Source organism: Protopterus annectens, chromosome 4.part0, assembly GCF_019279795.1.
Source record: "Protopterus annectens isolate FY-2018-M chromosome 4.part0, PAN1.0, whole genome shotgun sequence".
NCBI lineage: Eukaryota > Metazoa > Chordata > Ceratodontiformes > Protopteridae > Protopterus > Protopterus annectens.
In genome coordinates this window covers 585370895-585395280 of record NC_056733.1, presented here as the reverse complement: position 1 = coordinate 585395280, position 24386 = coordinate 585370895, and the positions used below count along the sequence as shown (strand labels likewise).

At 40.1% G+C, this 24386-nt stretch overlaps 1 protein-coding gene across 1 annotated transcript in view; it reads right to left on the bottom strand.

Moving 5' to 3' along the window:
• Nucleotides 1–24386, bottom strand: part of ACACB (acetyl-CoA carboxylase beta) — a 1510375-nt gene that overhangs the window by 652584 nt on the left and 833405 nt on the right. The window contains exons 29-30 of the mRNA XM_044068517.1: nucleotides 2601–2697; nucleotides 2388–2498 (exon numbers count right to left, since the gene is read on the bottom strand). Of these exons, the coding sequence (XP_043924452.1) occupies nucleotides 2388–2498; nucleotides 2601–2697 (208 nt within the window). The remainder of the gene's footprint in view (nucleotides 1–2387; nucleotides 2499–2600; nucleotides 2698–24386) is intronic.

Here is a 24386-nt window from a genome sequence, read left to right as displayed (position 1 = left end):
CCGTTTTGATCCCATTTATATCTTAATTTTATTTTCATTTATTTTGCAGAACAGATGATTTTGCAGTAATTAAGGCATATTTCTTTACGCCAATTACTTTCTGCTTTAACAAATGACATTTCCTGCATGCAGTGAATACAAGCAACAGTTTCTACTCCTGTGGACTTGCTGGATTTCAGTTTAGAATGTTGTTTTCATATGTATGGCTGCTGCTTTGCAAATAAGATTCAGGTATCTTGTACAATCACAGTAAGGAGTGGGGGTGCAGGGGGCTTGCCCCCCCTGCATTTATGTAGTGTAGGTGTGTGTCTGCGTGGTGTTTTGTTGTATTTAATTGTTTTGTGGTGTGGGTGTTATGGTTTGTGTGTTGTGCGCTGTACGTATTGTGTATGTTCGATGTTTTGGTTTCATGATTGTGAAGTGTTGGTGTTGTGATGGTTTTGGCTTTATGCTGTCGAAATGCTGAAATTCGATATTTCAGCATTCCGGTAATATGAAGTGAAACCATATATATATATATATATATATATATATATATATATATATGTATGTCTCATTGCCAACTTTAAAATTGAGAGCAATTTAGTCACCCCCCCCCCAGTAGTGACTATAGATATACCAACTCAGAGGCACACAGTACAGGGGGAAATGGATAAAATCCCTTTACCCTCAGAATTCTGCAGTTTTGCTTGTTTCCATGTCCTTCTATTGACCAAACTATATGTCAAACAAACTGCATTAGGAGATTTAAAAATGGCTAACACGCATTCAGTGATCCTTGTGTTTTTCATAACATATCTGAAAGTGAATGAAATCACATTATTGGGGTTTTCTCAGTTAAGTGGAAGTTCTTTTGTGTTTCCTGAATCATTGTTATTGCTTTTACTATTAGGTTTAATAATACCTGAACTAGGATTTAGCCATTGGAGTTCCAAATTATCTGTTGTAAAAATAATTAAACTTCAGCATTTGAAACGTGCTGTATTATGCAGATACTTCACAGGCACTGTACATGGAGATTCTGGGGAGATACAAAGTGGGTGCAAGACGAGAGGCCTAGGACTAAGGAAATGGCCCAAGACATGGCTGATCCCTCTCTGCAACACTATCCACTAATAAAAAAAAAGCTACATGGCATAAGGAACATGAGGGGTTGCACAGCCAGTGGCATCACTCTGTGGGATTTTCCACCATAAACTACTGGTACCACAGGAGTAGAAGAATAAAATTCTGAGGACAGCCCAGAAGAGCCCAGTCTACTATGTGACATGGGCACCTGTGGAGCTGGTTAGGAACAAAGAGAAACATGGCTATGTCAGTTTGCCCCTCTCTAGAATAGAAATGTGAGCTGCTACTTGGCTCTCTGTAGGAAGCCAGACTGCAAAGAGTAACAGTAAAACCGGAGTAGCATGTGTGCAGGGAAATTGAGACATGCATCACTGTAGAGATGGGACATAGTCCCTCAATTCCTGCTGCAAGAACCACATGTAAAATATTTATGTGTCACCAGCATATTAGAGAATCGTGCTCTCTCCTTATCTAGTCAGTAAGCAGTCAGCTGCATTGTGACAGTCCTCTCCACAACTGCTCCCTTTTTCAACTACCACAATATTATCCAGTCCGGAGAGATAAGGCCCATCCAGAGAGGCAGCAAATCCAATGAGTGGAATCAAACCGCATGAAAAACTGCCTGGCAACACTCCCATATAAGAGAAAAACACCCTGTAGCAATGAAGCTGTGTTTTGGTTGCCCTGATGTTCTCTTCCGTCTCATTATTATCAAGGCTTGCACCTAAGCCTACCCATCGATACAGCTGACTTACCTCCAGATATGAGGAGAAGATGTGTACAGGGAAACTGAGATTGAACAGGGATACTGATCTAGAGCAACAGGATAAATGCAGTAAAATAAAATACACAGCACTATGGCAAGCAGTGAGTCCCATTTCTACAGTGTGGTCACCTTTCTCAAATCAGACATATTACACAGCACTGCAGACTGCTCATTTACATTCTGCTGTGATTTATCTTGCTGTTGACACATTGGTGCAAGAACCTTCCACCAATATGTACTTTGCAATACTACTGGCACTGTGACATTTGGAACCCTTAGCATCTCCAGAACAAACAGCAATCAACACAGGGGGCTTGAGTCACGTTGCTACATGCAACATCTTTTTGCAAATTAGACTCTACATTCATAGCAATTCCTTGATTATAACAGCATATTTTTATGATATATGCAACACTGACAAAACAAGAAAAAGAGAAAAAAAAAGCAGTTTTAATAAGCAAAACAAGCGGCTATCTGGTTTGCAAGGTGTGTTAGAAAATCTTTACATGACAATAAGCTATATTTTCTTCACATATTTGTTCAGGGAACATACCTTTGACTGAGCAAATGTACCTAGCATTTGCACCAGGTGGTCATCATCCTGTACCTGTTCACTGGCCTCAATAGCAACATTCAAAATATGTATTGGATCTTCTTTGGAATTCTATAATGCATTAAAAGATTATTTAGCAACATTCTGAATGCAAGCAACTGAAAATATACTTGTTTCATATATTACATGAGTACACCTTCCAAATGCACAGACCTTGTACTCCTCATTGTAAAGTGTTGACCTTGCTTCAGTGAAGAGTGGACTATCCAACACAGGTTCAGCAAAACATGTTATCACTTCATCAAAGTTCCTTAAAAAAAGAAAGTAAATTAGTAGCACCAATTCCACTTGCTCTTACCTAAAACTGATTCAACTACCAGAGCCCCAAAATGTATAGAAATGTAGAAGAGTGTTAAGTCATCTGGAGGATTATAAAATGAAATGTGGAAAGCACAGAACTCTGAACCTCAAAATAAAAACTGAATTCACTGAACATTGAGTACAACAATTTTGAATCACAAAACACTGAATACTTCTCTCCCACTAAACCATACTTTATTAGTAAACTTCAGACACAAAACCAAGACATCAAGTGCCATCTTTGTACTGGTATGTTAGGGAAAGGGTTTTTAACTAAAGTGATGTGTAGAGTTAAGGTTAAGGGCATTTTACGGTTAGAGTTAGGGTTTTACTTCACCTAGCAAAAAGTCAGGTCAATGGTATGGGTTACTTTCTTAATTTAAGGCTGACATCCTGGGCATATGAGTTGACCTGGTGTTTGGTAAGGGGAAATTTGTACTGTCCATGAAATCTGCTTGGAAGACAGCTGTCCATCCAAGGCAAAATCATGTTCTGCTGAGTGTACTACAGCAATGGGTCTTAAAATGAGAGTCATACTTTTCATCTTTCAAAAACTAAGCAGTTAATATGCACCGACTTCCAACCAAAACCGTGTCTATATGGTACAATATCAGCTTAGTACCTATTAGGAAGAAAGAGAAAATACTAAACAAAAGAAAACCACTGTACACAAGAACATTGAACATTACATCTAATTATCCTGTCAAAATTTCATGCAAGAAAATCAAAACAATTTGTTCCTGTAAAGCTGTTTAATTCAGTTCCAATCTGGACCAAAAGCAATACACTAACGATTTATGAATTTTTAACCATAATTATGATAATTACTTTACGAAACAGCTCTCCTCACTCTGCATACCATGCATTCTACCTTAAACGTTTCTTCTGGATCAGATTCATAACCCAGAGGACAGATTCATAACCCAGAGGACAGATTCATAACCCAGAGGCTCCCTTCACTCTGGAATAAAATCCCAGTCCAGGTTAGGCAGAGTCCCTCATTGACTCTCTTCAAGAGGAATCTTGATGAGTGCATTGGGGATCGTAGGTTTACCCCAGGTATCACTTGTGTCACTGTTAGACAGAGGCACAGTATACTAACCTCAAAAAAGGGCATAGCAAAATTAATTTAAAATGGGTGGCGAAAGCCAAACACACTCTGGCTAGGCTTATAAATGCCCTAGGGCAGATAGCCTAGTATGAACCTATGAACCTATGAATCAGTGACACCCCATCATCAATTTAATACAGAGAATCAGCTAATCTCTCTGTTCTTATGTTTAGGGGGGGGGGGCAAAACCAGAAAGAGATTTCTGCCTGCTGTAGCAGAACTCTGATTTGCACTACAATTAGTTACTCAATACTACATGACACACAGGACAGTATGCATGCTTAGGCAACACACAGGAAACTTGTTTAGTTGAATGTTTACTGCAGTTGTCAAGTCAGCATGAATTTAATAGTGCTGCAAACTCAGTACACTGTGGCAGTTTTAGGATTAGAATGTAGTGCTTATGACTCACTCTGAATGGAAGCTTGCACTGATAATTACGCATTTGCTTACATGTTTATTTTATTTAAGTTTGTTTATAGGGGTGGGGCACTGTTCTCAGTGGACCAATTTCAGTCTCAGCCTGGTGGTATACAAATCCCAGAAAGATGAATGGCATAATGCAAACAAACTAGAAGACATAAAAAGTAACAACGTAAACAGTGAATGGTAATGCTATATACATGTTTAGGGAAGATACAATGAGGAGCTGATGGCTGCAGCCAGATTACAATATACCATATGCTGGAGACTGCAGCTGAGAATGTAAAGTTAGTAGGAGATCTGATTAGTGGAGATGCATAGAAAGTGTGAGCAGTTTAGGAGATGTGGCTGTGGTCAGAGAATAGTTTACTGTTCATGCAGCAGATATTGCTTTATAACTTGACCCTCCCATGAGTCTTGCTTCCAATTTGCATTTTACCTGTTACGTTTCTAAATTTCACTTTTGGAACTGCATGAAAGGTTTTATTTATATATCATCACAGCTGACAGTTTTGGGACAGCAGTTTTTCATTTAGATACTTGATTTTAAGCACTGACATAGTTCTCAATTTTAGACTTCCAAAATCTGAACACTGTTTCTCATAATGTGGGTCAAACTGGCAAAATGTGGAACACTTCCTATTAACTTCAAGGAACTTCACAACATGGACAATAACCATTTCCTCATAATTACAAGAAGTTTCTTTGATGCAGTAACATGACTCAGTATAACTTACCTTGGGTATTTGTTTATAGGAACATAGGGGGTTACTAGGCTATCGATCCAAAGGTCATTTCAAGCTTAGCCATTTCATCCCAATGTAATACCATACATACTCTAGTTAATACCCAGGACTGTATTTAGTAATGACTACCCATGTTCCAAGAGGGTTGTGGGCACTATCCCTGGTAAGAATTTACAGTGTTCCATCCACTCGTCCAGGTTCCTTTTGGACAGTGCCATCAAGGTACTCTGATTTGCATGAACTGTCAGCCTATTTCCAAAGACATGGCAGTCGCTGAGAGACAAATATGTCCTTCCAGCATGTCCTATTCAAGTCACAGGCCAGATTTAGCTCCCTGGAACAGGTAGCTCTGGTCCTGTTTGATTTACGGATGTGCAGCAAATTTATTAGTTTTGGGTCAGAGATTGCTCTGTAAGTCATGCAAAAGTTTCCCCTAAGAAGTCTATGTGATATTTGAGTACAGTGATAGGGACTTTAGCCAGTCTGTTTAAGGCACATGCTGGAGTCCCTTTATTTATTTATTATTTTATTTATTTTACATTTGTTAACTGGGAAAGTCTGACTGGACACAAATTCATTTTCAGTAGAGGCCCTGGGAGAAAAGTTCCAACTAATAAGTAAACAAGGCGTACAAAAAAATAAGGCAAATATATAACATCAGTGTACATATAACAAGACATGGAATACAATCAAAATCAGTACAATGTGAACATGCATTAAGTTGCAGCTATACATCAAAATTTACATATATTGAAATAGTGATAAATTCTTCATAAAATACTAGTTAGTTAGATTCCTTATACAATAAGAGCGGGATTAGGATATCTAATACTTAAAGGGATGTTGGGTACATTTCATGGCTAGTTAACATAGAGGATATTAGTCTCAAGTAGAAGGGAAGTTGAAGGTAGATAAAGAAAGATATTTACAGAGTAAGTAAGGAGGAAACAGAATCAACCAGGGGATGAACAGAGGCAGATCCAGTGATCCAGTAAGTGTGACTTAAAAGCTTTTTTGAAAGCTGTGTGAGAGGATTCAACAGTTAAGGCAACTGGGAGAGAATTCCGTGACTTAGCAACATAAGTGGAAAATAAAGAATCCCCAGCTGAGTTATTTGATTTGGGGACCTTAAGTAGAAGCTTGTCACATGATCGGACAGGTCTTGCAGTAGTATGAGGCATAATTATGTTTTTTAGTGATGGAACTCTGTCTGGTTGATATAGTACTTTGTGAGCAGATACAAGTTGGTTGTAATGGAGGAGGTGGGGAAATTCCAGCCAATTAAGTTGTTTGAGAGAAAGACGGTAATGAGTTCAAATGGCGGATGTAGTGGCAAATCTTACAATTTTATTATAGCATGCTGAAAGTTTGTTTAGTTCAGACTTGGATAGGTTAGTTAAGATGGGAGATGCATACAACAGAGTTGAAAGGAGATGAGTGCGAGCAATGGTAACTTTGGCATGAGATAGGAAGGACTGGTTCCTGTAAAGGCAGCCCATTTTCTTATGTGTATTTTTGATTATCTGATTTACATGTAGGTCATATTATAGGTTAGCAATTTCCACTCCCAGCAGTTTAGTATGGGAGTCAGAGGCAATTAATGTGCCGTTACTGGAAGTGATTTGATATGAGTGGGTGTGGACAGTAACAACTTGTTTTTTTTAGGATTTAATATTAGGCAGTTATTAATTGGCCAGTTTTCAATAGAAGTAAAGTTGGACTGGGTAATTTCCTGCAATTCAATCATTGAGGATGCAGAGCAGATGAGTGTGGAATCATCCGCATATTGAATAATGTTAGCTTCTGGACAGGCAGTATACAGGTCATTAATAAAGATGGAAAATAGAAGGGGGCCAAAAATTGAGCCTTGTGGAACTCCTATGGATACTGGGAATAAAGAGGATAGGCTTTTCTGCCAGAGAAATGCTTGCTGTCTACACTCTAGATAGTTTTTAAACCTAAGGCCAGGTTTTGTAGAGAGTATCTTCTTAGAAACCTCTGAGGTCTCTCGAACTGTTGTAGGTGCTTTGTACAGTACATGCTGAAAGGGGCATTGTAATCAATTATGGGCCTGATTAGTGATGAGTATAGAGGGGTTATAACCTCCTTTGCTCTAGAGGCGATGCCATTGCTAATCAAGTGTGATACATGGAAAGCCTTCCTTACTTCAGTAGACACATGGTGGTCAAAGTTAAGGTCACAGTCTATTTGTAATCCCAGATCCCTTACCACTTCTTAGGTACACATGGTATTGTTCTTAATTTGACACTGTGAAGGGGCATTGTTTTTATGAAGGGAATGATGATGCATTCAGTTTGAGGCCGTGACTAAGACAACAGTCACTGGTCTGCGTAAAACCCTCCTGAAGTATACTGACATAATTTGGGGATTCAATAACTGCACCCAGTTTGCAAACTTGGTCAGCCACTGAGAAGTACATGTCAAACAGTAGGGGGGCCCAGCACTGACCCTTGCGGCACCCCACTGATGACAGGTCTGCTGCTGGAGTCACCCACTTTGATAGTGTGTGACTAGTTTGTGAGCAAATTCGCAACCCATTTTACAACTAAGGGGTTTACATTCAGTTTGCTAAGTTTATCAGTAATGCCTGAGTGTGGGATTGTGTCAAAGGCCTTTGCCAAGTCGAGGTATGCTGTGTGCACAGATTTGCCCTCATCAATGGCCCTGGTCACATTTTTGAAGAAATCCACCAGGTTTAAAAAGGCAGGCTCTGTCTTTGACAAAGCCAAACTGGGTCAGATCCAGTGTTTGGAGGTCACCTATGTCTTTATTTATGAGGTCCATGATGATATGTTTCATGGTGTCAAAAAATATGTATTAATATATATGTTTAGTGCTTATTAGAAGCTAAAAGAGTTAACACATTTCATTCTATTTTATGTACAGCTTAATTCTGTATGAAATTATATGTTTTTTCAAACTGCAGTATGCTTTCTGAAATTGCAAGATGCACCCTGACCTAGTATTTGCTAGCACAGCAAAATTCATGTTATGCCTTTTGGAAATGTACTGAGAAGCAGGTGATTATCTGCTAGGTCAGGGAAATGAATGAATAGTGAATGAATAGAACAATACTGTTTTCTATAATGTGATTGAATATGAACAATCAGCTCTGTTCGTGTTATGAGAACATGCACAGCTGCAGAAAAGAAGAGATATATAAAACAAAAGACTGCTTGAAGAATCTGTACTTGCTTTGTGCTCGAATTAGCTATACTACCTTGAATGGTAACATAACATATTGGGAAGTTGTATCTAACTGGTGGTCGTCAAGGCCACGTTGTTTTTCTTAGGAAGTTTTTCATAAAATTGATAGTGCAAGCAGAAAATCATGGACAAACAGCTGCTATGAAGTAATGATGTTAGAACTTGTGATCTGTTACGTCAGCTTGGTAGGCAATGTCTTGTTAGAAAATGTATAAAGATGATCTTACTTCCTGATTTAGTTAGACAAACTCTGTATTAGCACGTTTTTGTCTCCTTGCTGCAAGATTAAAGTGCCTTAACCTGAACCTGCCGTGTATTGATCTTTTTGAAGTTTATTTTTCCTTTGACAGATTGGTCCTTCGACGGATACTCTCGCTCTAGCTCAGGTCAGATGGGCCCGGTGGCATGAAACCGTACAGGGAAGAGGCCACATCGGTTCTTTTGCTCTGAAAGACCTCCGACTGAATTGTCGTTCAAAAGAGGCCAACCACTGTTTCTGATCTGCGATTGGAGGAAGAGTCAACGGTTCCATTGTGGTCTGTGGCAGTTTCTGGATCCCTTCGAACTTTCTATTTTGGTTCCATCAGTGAGACGGTGAGACGGTCAATCACGGAGGCTCAGGTAAGGAGGAATTTACCTTTTCTCTGTTTCAGATCAGGGACTTGTTACAGTATTTGTTTTTGTCAGGGAGATTTTTTTATAAATCAGGGACAAAAAAGATTGCTGTCTTGTCATAGATCAGGGAAACAGGATAGGTAGGCAGTTATTCTAGATAAACTGTGGGAAAAAAAGAAATCATGGTACCACGTGATAAGAAGGGTTACGTAACAATTTCTAACTAAGTTAAGACGACATGAGAAATAAGTGCACAAAAAGATCCCGAGATCCGCCATTAACCGAAGACACGAAATATATAGGTTCATAGGTTAGTACTAGGCTAACTGCCCTTGCGAGCCATTTTAAGCCTAGCCAGTAATCCCCTGTGAGATTCAAACCCTGTACCTTGAGTTTGTAAGGCAAACACCTTTAACCATTAGGCCACCCTCCCAACATAGATTAGTACTTATGCAATTACAACGTGCCGATAACGTTAGGTACTATACAAAATGGGTTAATAAATACAAATTTGATGGCAAATTAGACAAACCTTCACTTATCAAACTTGTCAAACAGCTTAAAACAGACACAAAAGGTCAAGTGAAAAAGCAACACCAATTAGGCATTCCCCATACACACAGGTAGCTTGAGGAAGCAAACCACAGGGAACAAAAGATTAAAAATTCAAAAGCAATGTTTTTAGACAAAGAAGACAATAACCTAGTAATAGCATCGGCCCCTCTGCCCCCTCCGCTTCCCTTACTGGAATATGAAGCGAGTGGACAAGCTGATCCACCTCAGCTGTACCCAACTGTCCCTGCGAAATCAAAACCGTTTGTCAGAGATCCTGTCGAGACTAGGTCTTGAACACGTAAAAGAGGGGATATGGAGTTATATCAAATAAATGGAAATTCATGGGCTATGAGCGAAGAAGAGATATGCCCGCTCATAGAAGTACCAAATCCTCAGGCACAACAGGAAGGGCAGGACCCAACTACCCTGGTATATAGACCGTGGACACCGGAAGACATCCGGAAAGCCACAGAGGGAATTCCCCATCCGAAAGTTAATTTTAGAAAATTCTTAGAAGACTTACAGGGTAGTTCAAAATGATATGAAGATTACTGATCCTACAGACATTGCCAACATACTGGCTGACAGGTTCAGTGCAAACTTCTCCCCCCCCTCCCCCCCTAAAGGAGAGATATCTATACCAAATGATTGTAGCCCCCCAAACATCTCTAACGCACAGGTGAGAACTGCTCTCTCCAAGGCAAAGAACACAGCATCCATGGGACCTGATGGTGTCCCCGGCTGTGTGCTCCATGAACTCAACGAGGAATTAAACCCACAGTTAGGACAGCTGTTTAATCTTAGTCTCACCTCCGGATCACTCCAGGGAGTGGCGCACAGCGACTGTGGTCCCACTCCACAAAGGCGGTGCCTCCACCAACCCTGGAAATTACCATCCCATTAGCTTGACAAGCCTTATCTGCAAAGCCATGGAGAGGATCATAATGGATCTCATAAATAAAGACATAGGGAACTTGCAGACTTTGGATCCAACCCAGTTTGGCTTTGTCAAAGGCAGATCATGCCTTCTAAACTTGGTTGACTTTTTCGAAACAGTCACCAAGGCCATTGACGAGGAAAAGGCAGTCCATACAGCCTACCTAGACCTGGCGAAGGCTTTTGATACAATACCTCACTCGGGTATCATTGAAAAACTCATCAACTTAAATGTAAACCCATACATTACAAGATGGGTTGCAAACTGGCTGAGTGACAGAACCCACAGGGTCAGAGTTGCTGGCGCCATGTCAGACTCAAAGCCTGTCACAAGTGGTGTCCCACAGGGCTCAGTCCTGGGCCCACTCTTGTTTGGCATCTACTTTTCTGAAGTACAAGCAAACACAGGAGGGTTATGGCTGACAAAGTTTGCAGATGACTGCAAACTGGGCGCCGTAGTTGAAAACACATCCGACACAGATATCCTTCAGAAGGGTCTCACAGAAATGGACAACTGGTGCCAGAGCCATGGCCTAAAGTTAAATGCCAAGAAATGCATAGTCATACCCTTCGGGAAAATAAGGTTACCCTAGCTACCATATAGGTGGCAATCCCTGAACACAGAAGAAGTTATTAGGGACCTGGGAACCCAGGTTGACAGTAGCCTTTCATTCGACACTCATATTGCTAAAGTAGTTAGGAAGACCTTCTACATTGCCCACCTTATCATGAAGGGATTCACATCTAGATCAAGGGAAGTCATAGTCTCCCTATACTCATCACTCATCAGACCAATGATCGAGTACAATGCCCCATTCAGGATGTATCTGACCCGACACTTGCAGCAGCTGGAGAGGCCACAAAAGTTCCTCACCAAAAGGATAAAAGGTCTCAAAAATCTGTCTTATGCTGCCCGACTGAAAGAACTCCAGTTATATTCAGTTGCTTACCGCTTGCTCAGAAGTGACCTATGCCTGACATACAAGGCCATGTCAAACCCAGATTTGATGAACATGCTTCATCTCAAAAAATCTAGATCCCTCAGAGCCACAAGGCGGAGACTTAAACCTCGACATGGTTATTAATAGGACGTGCTGGAGGGATAGATTCATCACCCAAAGACTCCCTATGCTGTGGAACAAAATCCCGGTTTATGTGAGGCAGAGCACCTCGCTGGCCTTGTTCAAGAGGAATCTTGACCAATGGATGGGAGATCGCAGATACACCCCAGGGGTTACCTCAGTGTCACTGCTCGACAGAGGCACAGCAAAATAATGGGCATAGTTTCTCCAAACTAAAGGGGTGGCGTAAGCCACAAAACTATGGGCTAGGCTTATAAATGCCCTCGGGCAGATAGCCTAGTATGAACCTATGAACCTATGAACCTATGAGGTTAAGTTACCATTTAAATGGAGAGGAAGTAGAGAAAGTAGTCAGACAAATCATAGGTCCAGATTGGCACATGATCAGTGGCAACTGGAATCCCTGTGACGCGGAACATAAGCCACTCCCACATAGCAACGCAGAGCTGGATAACAGAGTGAAAGGTCTAACAGACCGAATCTCTGAGAAATGGAAGGCTAGGGCTGACTGGACTTGCATTAATCAATGCATCCAACAGGAAGGTGAAACTGTTGATAGATATTATGCCAGATTATTAGAATGTTTTAATAACCATTGTGGAATGCAGGTACCTGAAGACCAAACACATGACTTCCCATATGAGCAACAACTAAAGAATGCATTTTTGAAGGGTAGTATTGCACCCATAAGTAATTTTATTACAAAACACATGGTAGATCACCGTACAAGTAGATTACAGTCATTACTTGAATATGCGAGACATGCTGAAAGGCATTTTAATAGCAAAAAGAAAACCCAAGTATTTGCAGTAGAAGATGGAGCGGAAGTCTTTGTAGTACAGTCCGGGAAGAAGGGCAAGAAAAATGCCCAGGGAAACAAACAATCTGATAAGTGATCAGAGGAGTTTGAAGAGAGAAAGAAAAGGGGTGAATGTTTTAAATGCGGGAAAAAGGGACATTTGGCAAGGGATTGCAGGCAAAACAAAAAGGTAGCCATGGAAGATAAGGAGGGTGAGGACTGACTATATGATAGTCAAGAATCACTAGAGGGGAATAACCAAGAAAAGACAAATGCAAATGTGATAGAGGGAGTAGAGGATGTGATAGAAGAAATAGAGGAAGTACAAGAAATCACCGATGGTGAAGAAAGTGAAATTTTAGACTTGGCATTATTGAGCCTAGAGCTCTATTTAGCAGACACAAAACCGGAAGTTACACTTCTGGTAGAGGGGAGGGAAGTTAAATTCCTGTGTGACTCAGGGGCTTCACGGACCCTGATACATCCTTCCAAACTACCAGAAAATTCAGAATCACTCGACTATATATTAGTGAAAGCAGCTAATGGACAGCTGTATCGGGAGCCACTCTCCCATAGCATAGCAATAACTGACCCTGTTTCAGGGATGACCCAAAAGAGCAAAATTGTCGTTTCTGCAAAATGCCCAGTAAACCTTTTAGGCAGAGACCTTATGCAGATATTTGGCATAGCAGTAGTTCCAACTATGCAGGGTATGGAAGCACAGCGACAAATGGATACTTTTGTGGTGCGACCGGAGGGTGAAACATTTTATTGGTACAGCCAGGACTTGGTTACGACTGGTCCAGGGGCAGTAACTGAAGAACTGGTGAACGTAGCCATCAGTAAGTCCCCCTCCCTTGACACTGATCAACAGCATTTGTTGCATTGTACTCTATATTACTGTAGCACACCAGGACCTGATAAAGAATATGAGCAAGAACTGTTTAGAAACCATGCTAACAGATTAGTATTATGTAATCTGTACTAGGACACAGAAGGGAACAGTGTAGTTAGCTGCTCATTGCCCCAGAATTCCTAGCACTTTATAAATCTAATCAACTACCACATGTTAGTTTAACTAAAGACAAGAATGTGAAGTGGGCAGACCTAGGAGAAAGTCACAAGGTGGGAAAAACAGACAGAATTAGAACTGTCAGAACAGGGAGTCCAAAAGCAGAAATTGAACTGGATGACACAGACACACCCAGCTGTGCACTTGCAGGCAAGTGAGGACAGCTGAGTAGCACTCTTACTGGAGGAAGAAGAAAAAGCTTTACGAGGCATACCAGAGACTCTCTGGTCAACAGGAAAATCAGATGTAGGACTTATTCGTACAGCAGGACCAGTTACTATCACACCAAAATCAGCATTTAGACCTCAAAAGAGACAGTATCCCTTAAGAAAGGATGCAGAAGTAGGAATCAAACCTATAATAGCAGCCTTACTTAAGGAAGGAGTATTGATAGAATCTCCCAATTCGCCATGTAATACACCCTTATTTCCTGTTAGGAAAGCAAATGGAGAATGGCGTATGGTCCAAGATTTACAAGCTGTAAATGACGCAGTAATACCTAGGGCACCTACGGTGCCAGATCCACACACCTTATTAAATGATTTAAAGCCTCAACAGAAGTATTTTTCTGTGGTAGATATTAGCAATGCGTTTTTCTCAATACAGATTCACCCTGACAGCCAACATTGGTTTGCATTCACATTTCAGGGAAAAAGGTATACATACACGCGACTACCACAGGGATATTGTCAGAGCCCAACAATATTCGCACAGGAAATGGCAATTAATTTGGCGGGATTTATCCCACCGAGAGGCAGCCAGATTTTACTTTATGTAGATGGCATTCTGCTGGCAGCCCCCACCCAGCAAGAATGCAGAGAAGATACCATAGCGTTATTACAATTTCTAGCCACTCAAGGACACAAAGTAAACAAAAACAAACTGCAGCTTTGGAAAAAAGCATGTTAAACATCTGGGATATGTAATATCCAAAGAAGGTAGAATATTACATGAAGACAGGAAAATAGCAATCTTACAAGCACCCAAACCGACTACCAAGAAGGAAATGATGTCCGTCCTAGGTACGATCAATTTTTGTCGGAGTTGGATCCCAAACTATGCCTTGGAGTCTGCTCCACTGACCAGCTTAATATATAAGAAGCCTATGGCAGCACAAGATTCATTAGAATGGACACTGGAAGCAGAATCAGCTTTCTGCAAATTGAAACAACTGATAGCATCCTCATTAGTTTTAGGATTACCAAACTATCATAAACAATTTTTCCAAACTGTAGATTGTAAGCTAGGCTATATGACATCAGTGTTAACACAGCAACATGGGGACAAGCAACGCCCCATAGCTTACTATTCATCACAGCTAGACCCAATGGCACGATCCTTACCCCACTGTGTACAAGCAGTAGTCGCAGTTGCAATGGCAGTACAGGCTTCAGCCTCTGTAGTGTTATTCCACCCTCTCACATTGAGAGTGCCTCATGCAGTCACGATTATTTTACTGCAAGAAAAAGTAGCATATCTTTCTCCTGCTAGACATCTTTCCTGTATGACTATACTGTTGAGCCAACCTCATATGACAATTGAATGATGCACAATTTGAATCAGTCAACCTTGCTCCCAATCCCTGCAGATGGCAAACCACACTGCTGCCTGCAGGAGATTGAGCAAAAGACACTACCTAGAAAAGATCTCATGGATGTTCCCTTGGATGATGCTGAGGTGACATACTATGTGGACGGCTCATGCAAAAAAGGGTCCTACAGGACAGAATCTAGTAGGGTATGCAGTAGTTTCTGATACTGAGATTTTAGAAGCAAAGTCTTTACCACATAACTTATCTGCACAAGCAGCAGAATTGATTGCTTTGACAAGGGCATGTACCTTGGCAAAGGGTAAATGTGTGAACATTTTTACTGACAGCCAGTACGCTTTCTCTACTGTACATGTTTTTGCGCAGCAGTGGAAAAATAGAGGAATGATAACATCTACTGGTAAACTGATTAATCATGTGCAATTTATTTTAGATTTGTTAGAATCTATTCAGTTACCTCAGAAAGTAGCTATTTGTAAATGCATAGCTCATACCAAGCAACAGGATAGGATTTCAAAAGGTAATGCGAGAGCTGACACAGCTGCAAAGCAGGCAGCTACAGCTTCAGAAGTATTTCTTTTGAGTGAAGAATTACAACCTTCTGAGATTTTAGATTTAGAAATGTTAAAAACAATGCAGACACTTACTACAAATGTAGAAAAACAGAAATGGATAAAACAAGGAGCAATTCTTGAGAAAGGGCTGTACATCTCCAAAGAAAGAAAACCAATTTTGCCGTCTAACTTGTTTATATATGCAGCTTTGTTGAGCCATGGGCAGTGCCATGTCTCAACAGGGGGGATGGTACAGTTAGTAAATCGAGTGTTTACAACGTATGGATTTACAAACTACACAAAAAAGTTTTGTGCAGCATACCATGTTTGTAACTGGCATCATGCACAGGAGGCACTGAAACCTAAGCAAGGGAGTTTCCCTACACCACCGTACCCGTTCCATACTATTTGTATGGATTTCATAGAACTGAACAAATGCGAGAATAAAAAGTACTGTCTTGTCATTATAAATATGTTTTCCAAATGGGTGGAAGCTTTTCCAACCAAAAATCCAGATGCAGCTACTGTTGCAAAAGTCCTCGTTAAAGAAATTATTCCTAGATTTGGCATACCAGAAAAGATCTATAGTGACAATGGCACATATTTTGTAAATCAAACCATACAACAGTTGAGCCATTATTTCGGAATTTCCTTAAAGAACCATTGTGCATACCACCCCCAATCCGCAGGATTAGTAGAGAGGCATAATGGGGTTTTGAAAAACAAACTTAGGAAAATTATTAGTGAGACACAGAAGAACTGGGTGCACTGTCTGCCTCTGGCATTGTTGAGCATGAGAACTGTTCCAAATGCAAAGGGGTTAACTCCTTTTGAAATACTGTTTGGGAGGGCATATTATATACCTCAGTGGAAACCTCTCAAGCCTGCAGACCAGGAGGCTGACAGTTCACTTGCAGAGTATATGAGGTGACTTTTGAATAACAAATAACTTCTGCAGTTAAATTCTGTTTCAGATAAAGAACAGACCAGACTATTGGAAGCAGTAGTACAACCAGGGTCGTGGATCTGGGTGAAGGTTGTGAAGAAAAGAAATTGGAGTTCTCCAAAGTGGGAGGGACCGTTCCAAGTTTTGCTGGCAACACCCATTGCAGTTAAGATAGCTGAACGTGTGTCCTGGATCCATTTGACGCACTGCAAACTGGTCAAGAACTTTGAACTGGACAAAAACCTTGTTACTGTTATACAACGAGAACAAAATGACCAGGTATAGAGTAAACAGGGATGCAGAACAACCTCAGAAAAATTGCATGATCATCCTGTTAGCTATACTGGTAACAATGATCTTTTTGCTGTGGCCTTTCCTTTTTTCAGCCACATGAGTTGAACTGAACAAACGTGATGCGTTACTCATAGACTGGCACCCAAACTTTAACACTTACCAAGCAATTAAATATGTGTATGCTGAGACTTTTAATGTTTCGAACTGCTGGATTTGCACAGCTATACCAACAGCATACGGGGGATTATTAATGACTGCTGTCCCCCTAGGGGTCAATGAGACCTGGGAAAATTTGATTTTTGATACTACACCTGTAAAATCACAAGCCAAAATAGCATTGTACCTACCTGTTACACAAAAAGGCATTGTATGTTTTTATAAAAATGACACTATTCAGGTGGGTTGGAGCAATTGCAATGTTACTGTTTCTTATAAATGTTATATCAAGGCTAATAAGGCAGAAACTATTTGTGATACAAACTATGACTCATATCTTGAGAAAATGCAAAAAACTGTTAGTGAAATACAGCATAATCCTGTTCTTTTGAAGAAACTTTCTATCATTGATAAGAAAATGTTTCATGCAGGGCAAGCATATATCAATACTAAAGTAGAGAATTGTTATTTTGTTTGTGGGAAAAAGGCATACAAATGGCTACCTGAGAATTGGTCCAGCAGTTGTTTTTTGGGTTACCTGGTTCCGGCCATACGACACACTGCAGCTTTGCCTCGAGGGAAAATTCGAAACGTCAGAGAGGTCAGAAATCCAATCAAGAGACCCGAGAATCCAGTGGGACGAATCGAAGCAGGATGGAGAAACCATAATTCCGTGAAGAACAAAGATAAACTGACACATATGGACTTGAGTGACACTATTATATCATGGGCAGGCATAGCCCCTGCATATGGCGCAGTAAAATCGATTTGGGATCTGAGAAAACTGTCCAAACTTCTCGAAGTTATGAGCAATGCAACTTTTTCTGCTCTCGAATTAATGACGAACTAAACGCTATGAGAACTGTGGTGCTTCAAAACCGCATGGCTCTCGACTTCACCCTAGCGGCGGGAGGTGGTACGTGCGCTTTAATCAAAGAAGAATGCTATTTGTATATTCCTGACAACCAGCATGAGATAAACGACCATCTTGAGGTGATCCAGCAAGCGTCGGCCATGACCAAACCAGGCCCAAACCCTCTGACGGACTTTTTCCAGAATTTGTTTGGGGGTGGGGTTCCATCCTAATGAACATCCTGATTGCCATTTGTGTGGGATTACTCCTATTAGGAGCATGCATCTGTTGTGGTATTCCCTGCATGAAAAAGTTAATCAAAGATTTTATAGACATGTCAGTTTCTGAGATTTTGTATCAAAGTATTGAAATTGAAGAATTGTTGAAAAGTGAAATGCTTTCATAAGTCTAAACTAAATGACTCTGTTAACTGCAAATCCGAAATGGAAGAGGTTAGGAGAAGAAGCAAACTGTTTATGCTTTTGAAAACAGAATAAAAAGTATTAACGGGGGAAATGTCAGAAAAATATGTATTAATATATATGTTTAGTGCTTATTAGAAGCTAAAAGAGTTAACACATTTCATTCTATTTTATGTACAGCTTAATTCTGTATGAAATTATAAGATGTTTTTTCAAACTGCAGTATGCTTTTTGAAATTGCAAGATGCACCCTGACCTAGTATTTGCTAGCACAGCAAAATTCATGTTATGCCTTTTGGAAATGTACTGAGAAGCAGGTGATTATCTGCTAGGTCAGGGAAATTAATGAATAGTGAATGAATAGAACAATACTGTTTTCTATAATGTGATTGAATATGAACAATCAGCTCTGTTTGTGTTATGAGAACATGCACAGCTGCAGAAAAGAAGAGATATATAAAACAAAAGACTGCTTGAAGAATCTGTACTTGCTTTGTGCTCGAATTAGCTATACTACACCTTGAATGGTAACATAACATAGTGGGAAGTTGTATCTAACCGGTGGTCGTCAAGGCCATGTTATTTTTCTTAGGAAGTTTTTCATAAAATTGATAGTGCAAGCAGAAAATCATGGACAAACAGCTGCTATGAAGTAATGATGTTAGAACTTGTGATCTGTTACGTCAGCTTGGTAGGCAATGTCTTGTTAGAAAATGTATAAAGATGATCTTACTTACTGATTTTAGTTAGACAAACTCTGTATTAGCACGTTTTTGTCTCCTTGCTGCAAGATTAAAGTGCCTTAACCTGAACCTGCCGTGTATTGATCTTTTTGAAGTTTATTTTTCCTTTGACACATGGCTTTACAGATGAGGCTGGTCAGACTTACGGGTCTATAATTCCCCTGGGTCTGTTTCTGAGCCACCTTTGTGGAGGGGAATAACTGTTACTGTCTCCTTCCACAGGAACAAAGCCTGTGGTTCTGTGATTGAAGAGGGTACTTAATGGTGATGCTAGTTCATGTTTTAGTTTCTTTAGAAGACAGCCTGGGATGCAGTCTGGTCCCATAGAGGCTGTGTTTTTTGCCTTAGACAAGGCTTTTATGACCTGCTCTTCAGATATGTAGGGTAGTGGAGAAGTTGAGGGCAAGGTTTGTGATAAGTTTGAAGGGGATAAGTGAGTGAAATTTTCACTAAATCTGTCTGCTAGCAGGTTTGTTATCTCTGTGGGATCAGTGTGTGTGATACTGTGAGTCACTAGTTTGGTACATGCTTGGGCCCTACCTTTTAGGCTATGTATGCAGCTATAAAAAGCCTTATGATTATCCTTGTTTGTGATTGCTAAGTTTTTTCTCAAAGTTACCTTTAGAGGATTTGACATGTTGTCTTATTTGCCTGTTGAGGCTTTTCCTTGTTGGGGCCTCACCTTAGTTTTCTTAGAGAGCAGATTTTTGCATTTGATGTAAAGTTTGTTGATGCTGGCTGTCCAGCAGGGCAGCCTTTTTTTTTTCCAACTTGGGGCACTGGTTTTGATTCTCTCTGGAAAAGCTGAGTCTATACATTTATACAAGTGATTGTACGGGGCTTTAGTATAAGCTTTGGTGTAGTTACCACTTCAGCTGGGGGTGGAGCTTGGAATGCATTTATACCTTCCCTAGGATGGTATAGTTTGCCTTGGTGAAGTTTTTTTAGTCTGACTTCACCCTTTGTGAGTTTTGGTGTTAGTGCCAGTTCGAAGATGAAGGATTTGTGGTCAGATTTAACTCTGGGTCCGACAGTTGCTGCGGTGCATCTATTTGTCATGTTAGTGAGGACCACATCCAATAGGTTTGTTCCTCTTGTTGGGGTTTGAACAATTTGTTCCATGGCATTTTAGTTAAAGTCAAGGAACTTTTGCGTTAGTGATTTAGGGGTAGATTAGGTTTCCCAGTTGATGATGGGATAATTTAAATCTCCCATGACCAGAGTGCCTGGTAATATTTGGATTGACTCCAGTTTGGTCAAGTAGGCCTCGTATGCATCATGATCCATGGAGGTGGATCTATAACTAGCTATGAGTTAAATGGGGGTCTTACCCACAGTAATCTGAACTTGGAGCAACTCCATGGAGTTGTCCAGTCTAAGTAGTTGGGAGGTGAATTTATCTTTAATATAGATAGAGACAATGCCTCCTTTGGTACTCACACGTTTGTTTTGTGGTCTGAAAGTGTGGAAGGCATTATAGCCTTGCAAGGCCGGGGTACTCTCTGAGGCCTTGAACCAGGTTTCTATGAATGCAGACATCTACATCCTCCAGTGATACAAGTACTTCTAGGGTGTGAAGTTTTTTTGGTTTAAGCTTCTAGTGTTTAGCAGCATTATCCTCATTTTGAATGGTTGGCAATTCAGCAATTTTGTTTTTGAGACCTTGCCTAAAAAAGGCACTATAGGGGAGGCAAGAGCCTTTGCCAGCAGCTGAAAGACTAGTGGTGCTGGGTGCAATCCTTCTCTGGCAAAGCAGTGAGGTTTGTCGACCTTGTCTTCCCAGGCTGACAGAAACTGGATCTTCTTTGAATGACACCAAAAACTAAGCCAATTATTAAAATCGATAATGTTTTGTTTATACTGTGGCATCATTCTAGGTGAGGGTAATATGCTGTTCAAGGCTAGTGACATACCTGCCAGTGAGGTACGTCTCCAGTCATTCACTCCAATATGAGCTATGACAGAGTCATAAAAGTACTTGTTGTCGAGAGACCTGAGTACATGCGTGATCTGACAAATCCTGTCTTAACAATGAATGCATGACAGACCTTTTCATTGTGGAATAGGGTGGACATGGAATTAAGACTGAAAATGAGGAACTATTATTACTCAGTGAGGTACAGCTGAGACATGTGAATACTGGCTGTGTTAGTGCATACTATACATTGTCACTTTATGCGCTCTATACATCTCATGATATCCTAGCTAAAAACAAAAAATGACTGGCTAACATATACTAAAACAAATATGTTCAAAACCAACCTAGTATGATATATCCCAGAGTACTTAAAATACACCCAGTCAGTTTAATGTAGTCAGTCTTCATTTGTGCACCTTTAAAACTACACGTTATTTTTTTTATTTTTTTTTTTTTTGTACTGTAACATTAACAACACAAAAAACAGATTTGAATCTGAGGGATCACAAAGCTATACAACTATTAAAATAGTCATTAGAAGCTTTATGGAAGACATACGTCTTGAAGCACCTCTTGAAGTTAAGCACAGACAGACACTGACTACTGTTGATGTAGTAGTATATCCCTCGTGTCATGGTCAAGGCAGAAAGTGGTCAGAGCCTGAAAACTGAAGCCTAAACCAACAGATACAGACTGAGTAAAGGGTCCAAGAAGATCAAGTAAAGTGCAAAAATATCCTTTAAAAATGAATGTACAGTATGCAAATTCTAGACATTTTACAATTTAAAACTATAAAGAAGAAAAATTAAATCATCACCTCCAAAGTAAAAAAAAAAAAAAAAAAAATACTTCTAAAAAAAATGCAAACTCCAGGCATATTAAAACATAAAATTAAAATGGTGATTCAAATTCACATAGGAGGCACCCTTGTCTTATAGGGCTTTAAACATTATCACTTAGAAATTTGGCTGATTCTATGCTCAAACAGTGAGCAAGTGCAAAGAACACAAAACAGGCATAATGTATCCACACCTTGAGAGCCCCCCCCCCCCCAAACAAAGAGCCCTGCTGCAGGGTTTCACGCATGCTGCAAACTGCCAGGCTTATAAAAGTAATTTCAATAGTCCAAGTCTATAGATAAACAAAATTTTCATGACCACTGGTAACTCCTCAGGTGGAATAAAACTTGGGTAATGTTCTGTAGATGATAAGAAGACTAGGAAATAGCTGATACTTGGTTGGATGGTTATGGAACTTCTCATATATTACCCACCTTAGGCATAAAGTCAAATCTATGACCCTATAAATAATACAGGGCTAGGGAAAGAAGTTGTGGTAAGAAGCTCCATGGAAAGAGTTTTATATTGGGTACATTTGAGTATTTTGTACTCATCCAGATTTATATGTCATCCAAAGAGTTTTCAGTGGGTTCATGCTCCTGTAAAAAGGACACAGATAACAGGGTATGGACAACACAGAAGCAATACTTCAAGCCTCTCTATTGAACAGAATCACCAAATGGCAACATGTACATAGTAGTACTGGACCTAAAAATGTTGTCCTATGGAAATTTTCAGAGGAAGGGTAGAGGAGAAGTCAGTCTTTGAGACCAGACTAAGTACACCCCAAGAGGGAGAATGTAAACCAGTCAAGAGCTGCACTGGACACCTTGCAGAAATTCAAGAACTCCAATCAGAAAACAAATATGTTGAATGCAGCTAAAAGATCATGGAGGAGCAGTATAGACTAATTCATTTGATTTCCTACCATTAAAAGATCAATGACCACTCAAGCTGGTTAGAGTGTCAGTACTGCAGCAGGCTCAGAAAATGGACTCTATATTGAACCAGTCTGACTTCCTTATAATGAATGGACCATGTCATTCACAAACAAAAAAATGGTCCTAAAAATAAACCCTAAAGCACTAGCTAAGACTTAAGAATTTGGAAATTTGGAATGGGGAGGGTAAGTTGAAGATGACATCGACTTCATCTTATACTATGTGTGTACATACATACACACACACACACACACACACACACACACACATATATATATATATATATATATATATATATATATATATATATATATATATATATATATATATATACACACACTGAACCTAGGGTAAAGGCACAACAGTGAAACTGAGGAGTTTAACAGTCCATCTTTTGAAAGAGTGTGAGACGTTTTTGTGCTATACAGTGAAAAAATCTTCCAAACTAGGTAACGCTAATAATGCCACTCAGTGATGAAAAGGTGATGGAAGTGGCATTTTGTCTTGGCTTAATCAGTTTTTCTATACTACACCAGACCGCCCTTGTAATATTATGAATATATATTATTGATCAAGACAGGAGGTCTTTTTTCAAGTGGTAATCAACTTTTCTCCTTGATAATAGGATTTAAAAATTTGATGAGGTCAGCCTTTAGTTTGGAATATCAGAGATGATGTCTGTGAAATTTCACATCCTCGATCTGAAGCAGGGTTTTATAAGTCTAAGATATGATTTTGTGCAAAGGGGCCATGTTATTTAAGATATTTCAAAGTCTGAACAACATCATCTAACAAGTGGTATAGTATGTTCCAATTTACATAGGGCAAAACATGATTGAAGCAACTGGCATCAGTTATCCATATATTTCTGAAGTAGAAAAACCTTTGCTGTCCACAAACTGATGGAGCCCTGACTACAACCCAACCATCCAGAGTCTGTCTATTCACTCAGTTGCTAAAGGAGTCTGGAAAGAGCAACATTTTCCTGGCTCACCCAATCTGGGGGGGGGGGGGGTTCTGTTCACAATTGGATACATTCCTGGTGATGGGGTCAGTTTCAAAATCATAAAACAGCTTGCAGTTAGCATTTTTGCATTGAAGGGGGAGCCAGAGATAACTAATGTTATGTGTGATGACACGTGATGTTAGTAATGCCACCTCAGTGACAGCTGTTCTAGGGCATACAAACAAATCTCCTGCCATGTACGACCAAGTTTCTGATGTGTCTGTCTGCCCTAGTCTCTCCCTCCTTCTCTTCCTGACCTGCCACTGGTGGGGGTCAGAGAGATTAAGATAAAAGGCGCAGCCCTAGCTAACAGCTAATGGTCACCAGAAGAGCATGCAAAGAGGGCCAACACATTAGACAAAAAAAAAAAAAAACAGCTCTTTGCACTGTGTATTTTGTATTGCTCACACAGTAGAAGCAGGTAGGTGGTTGCTTATGCAGTTTGTCATGCTATCTTCTAATCTGACAGGGCTTGGTTCAGCTGTGAGGACCCAGTTCTACATACTTTATCAGCCAGAGTTTTTGTCTAGCCTTGTGTCCATCAGCTGAGATACAGAAGAAAGAACAGTTGTGTAAAATCTTACCATAATGATAGATGTCCTTCTCTGTTGCAGTATTCTTAACATGAGGGAGTTGTCTGCCATAGGCGACCCGAAGTCGGCCAGTATAGAAATGTCTTTCACTACTCTAGAATAAGTGGTATGTTGCATGCAGGCTGCTTTTGTACTTTGGCCATAAAAATGATGCATGCACGCATTTACTTCAGAATTGAATGCCCCAGGAAGAAGACAGCCTAAGATAGGGAGGGTATGACCATCCAAGGAAAGAACCAAACTACCAGGGGGAAGGAA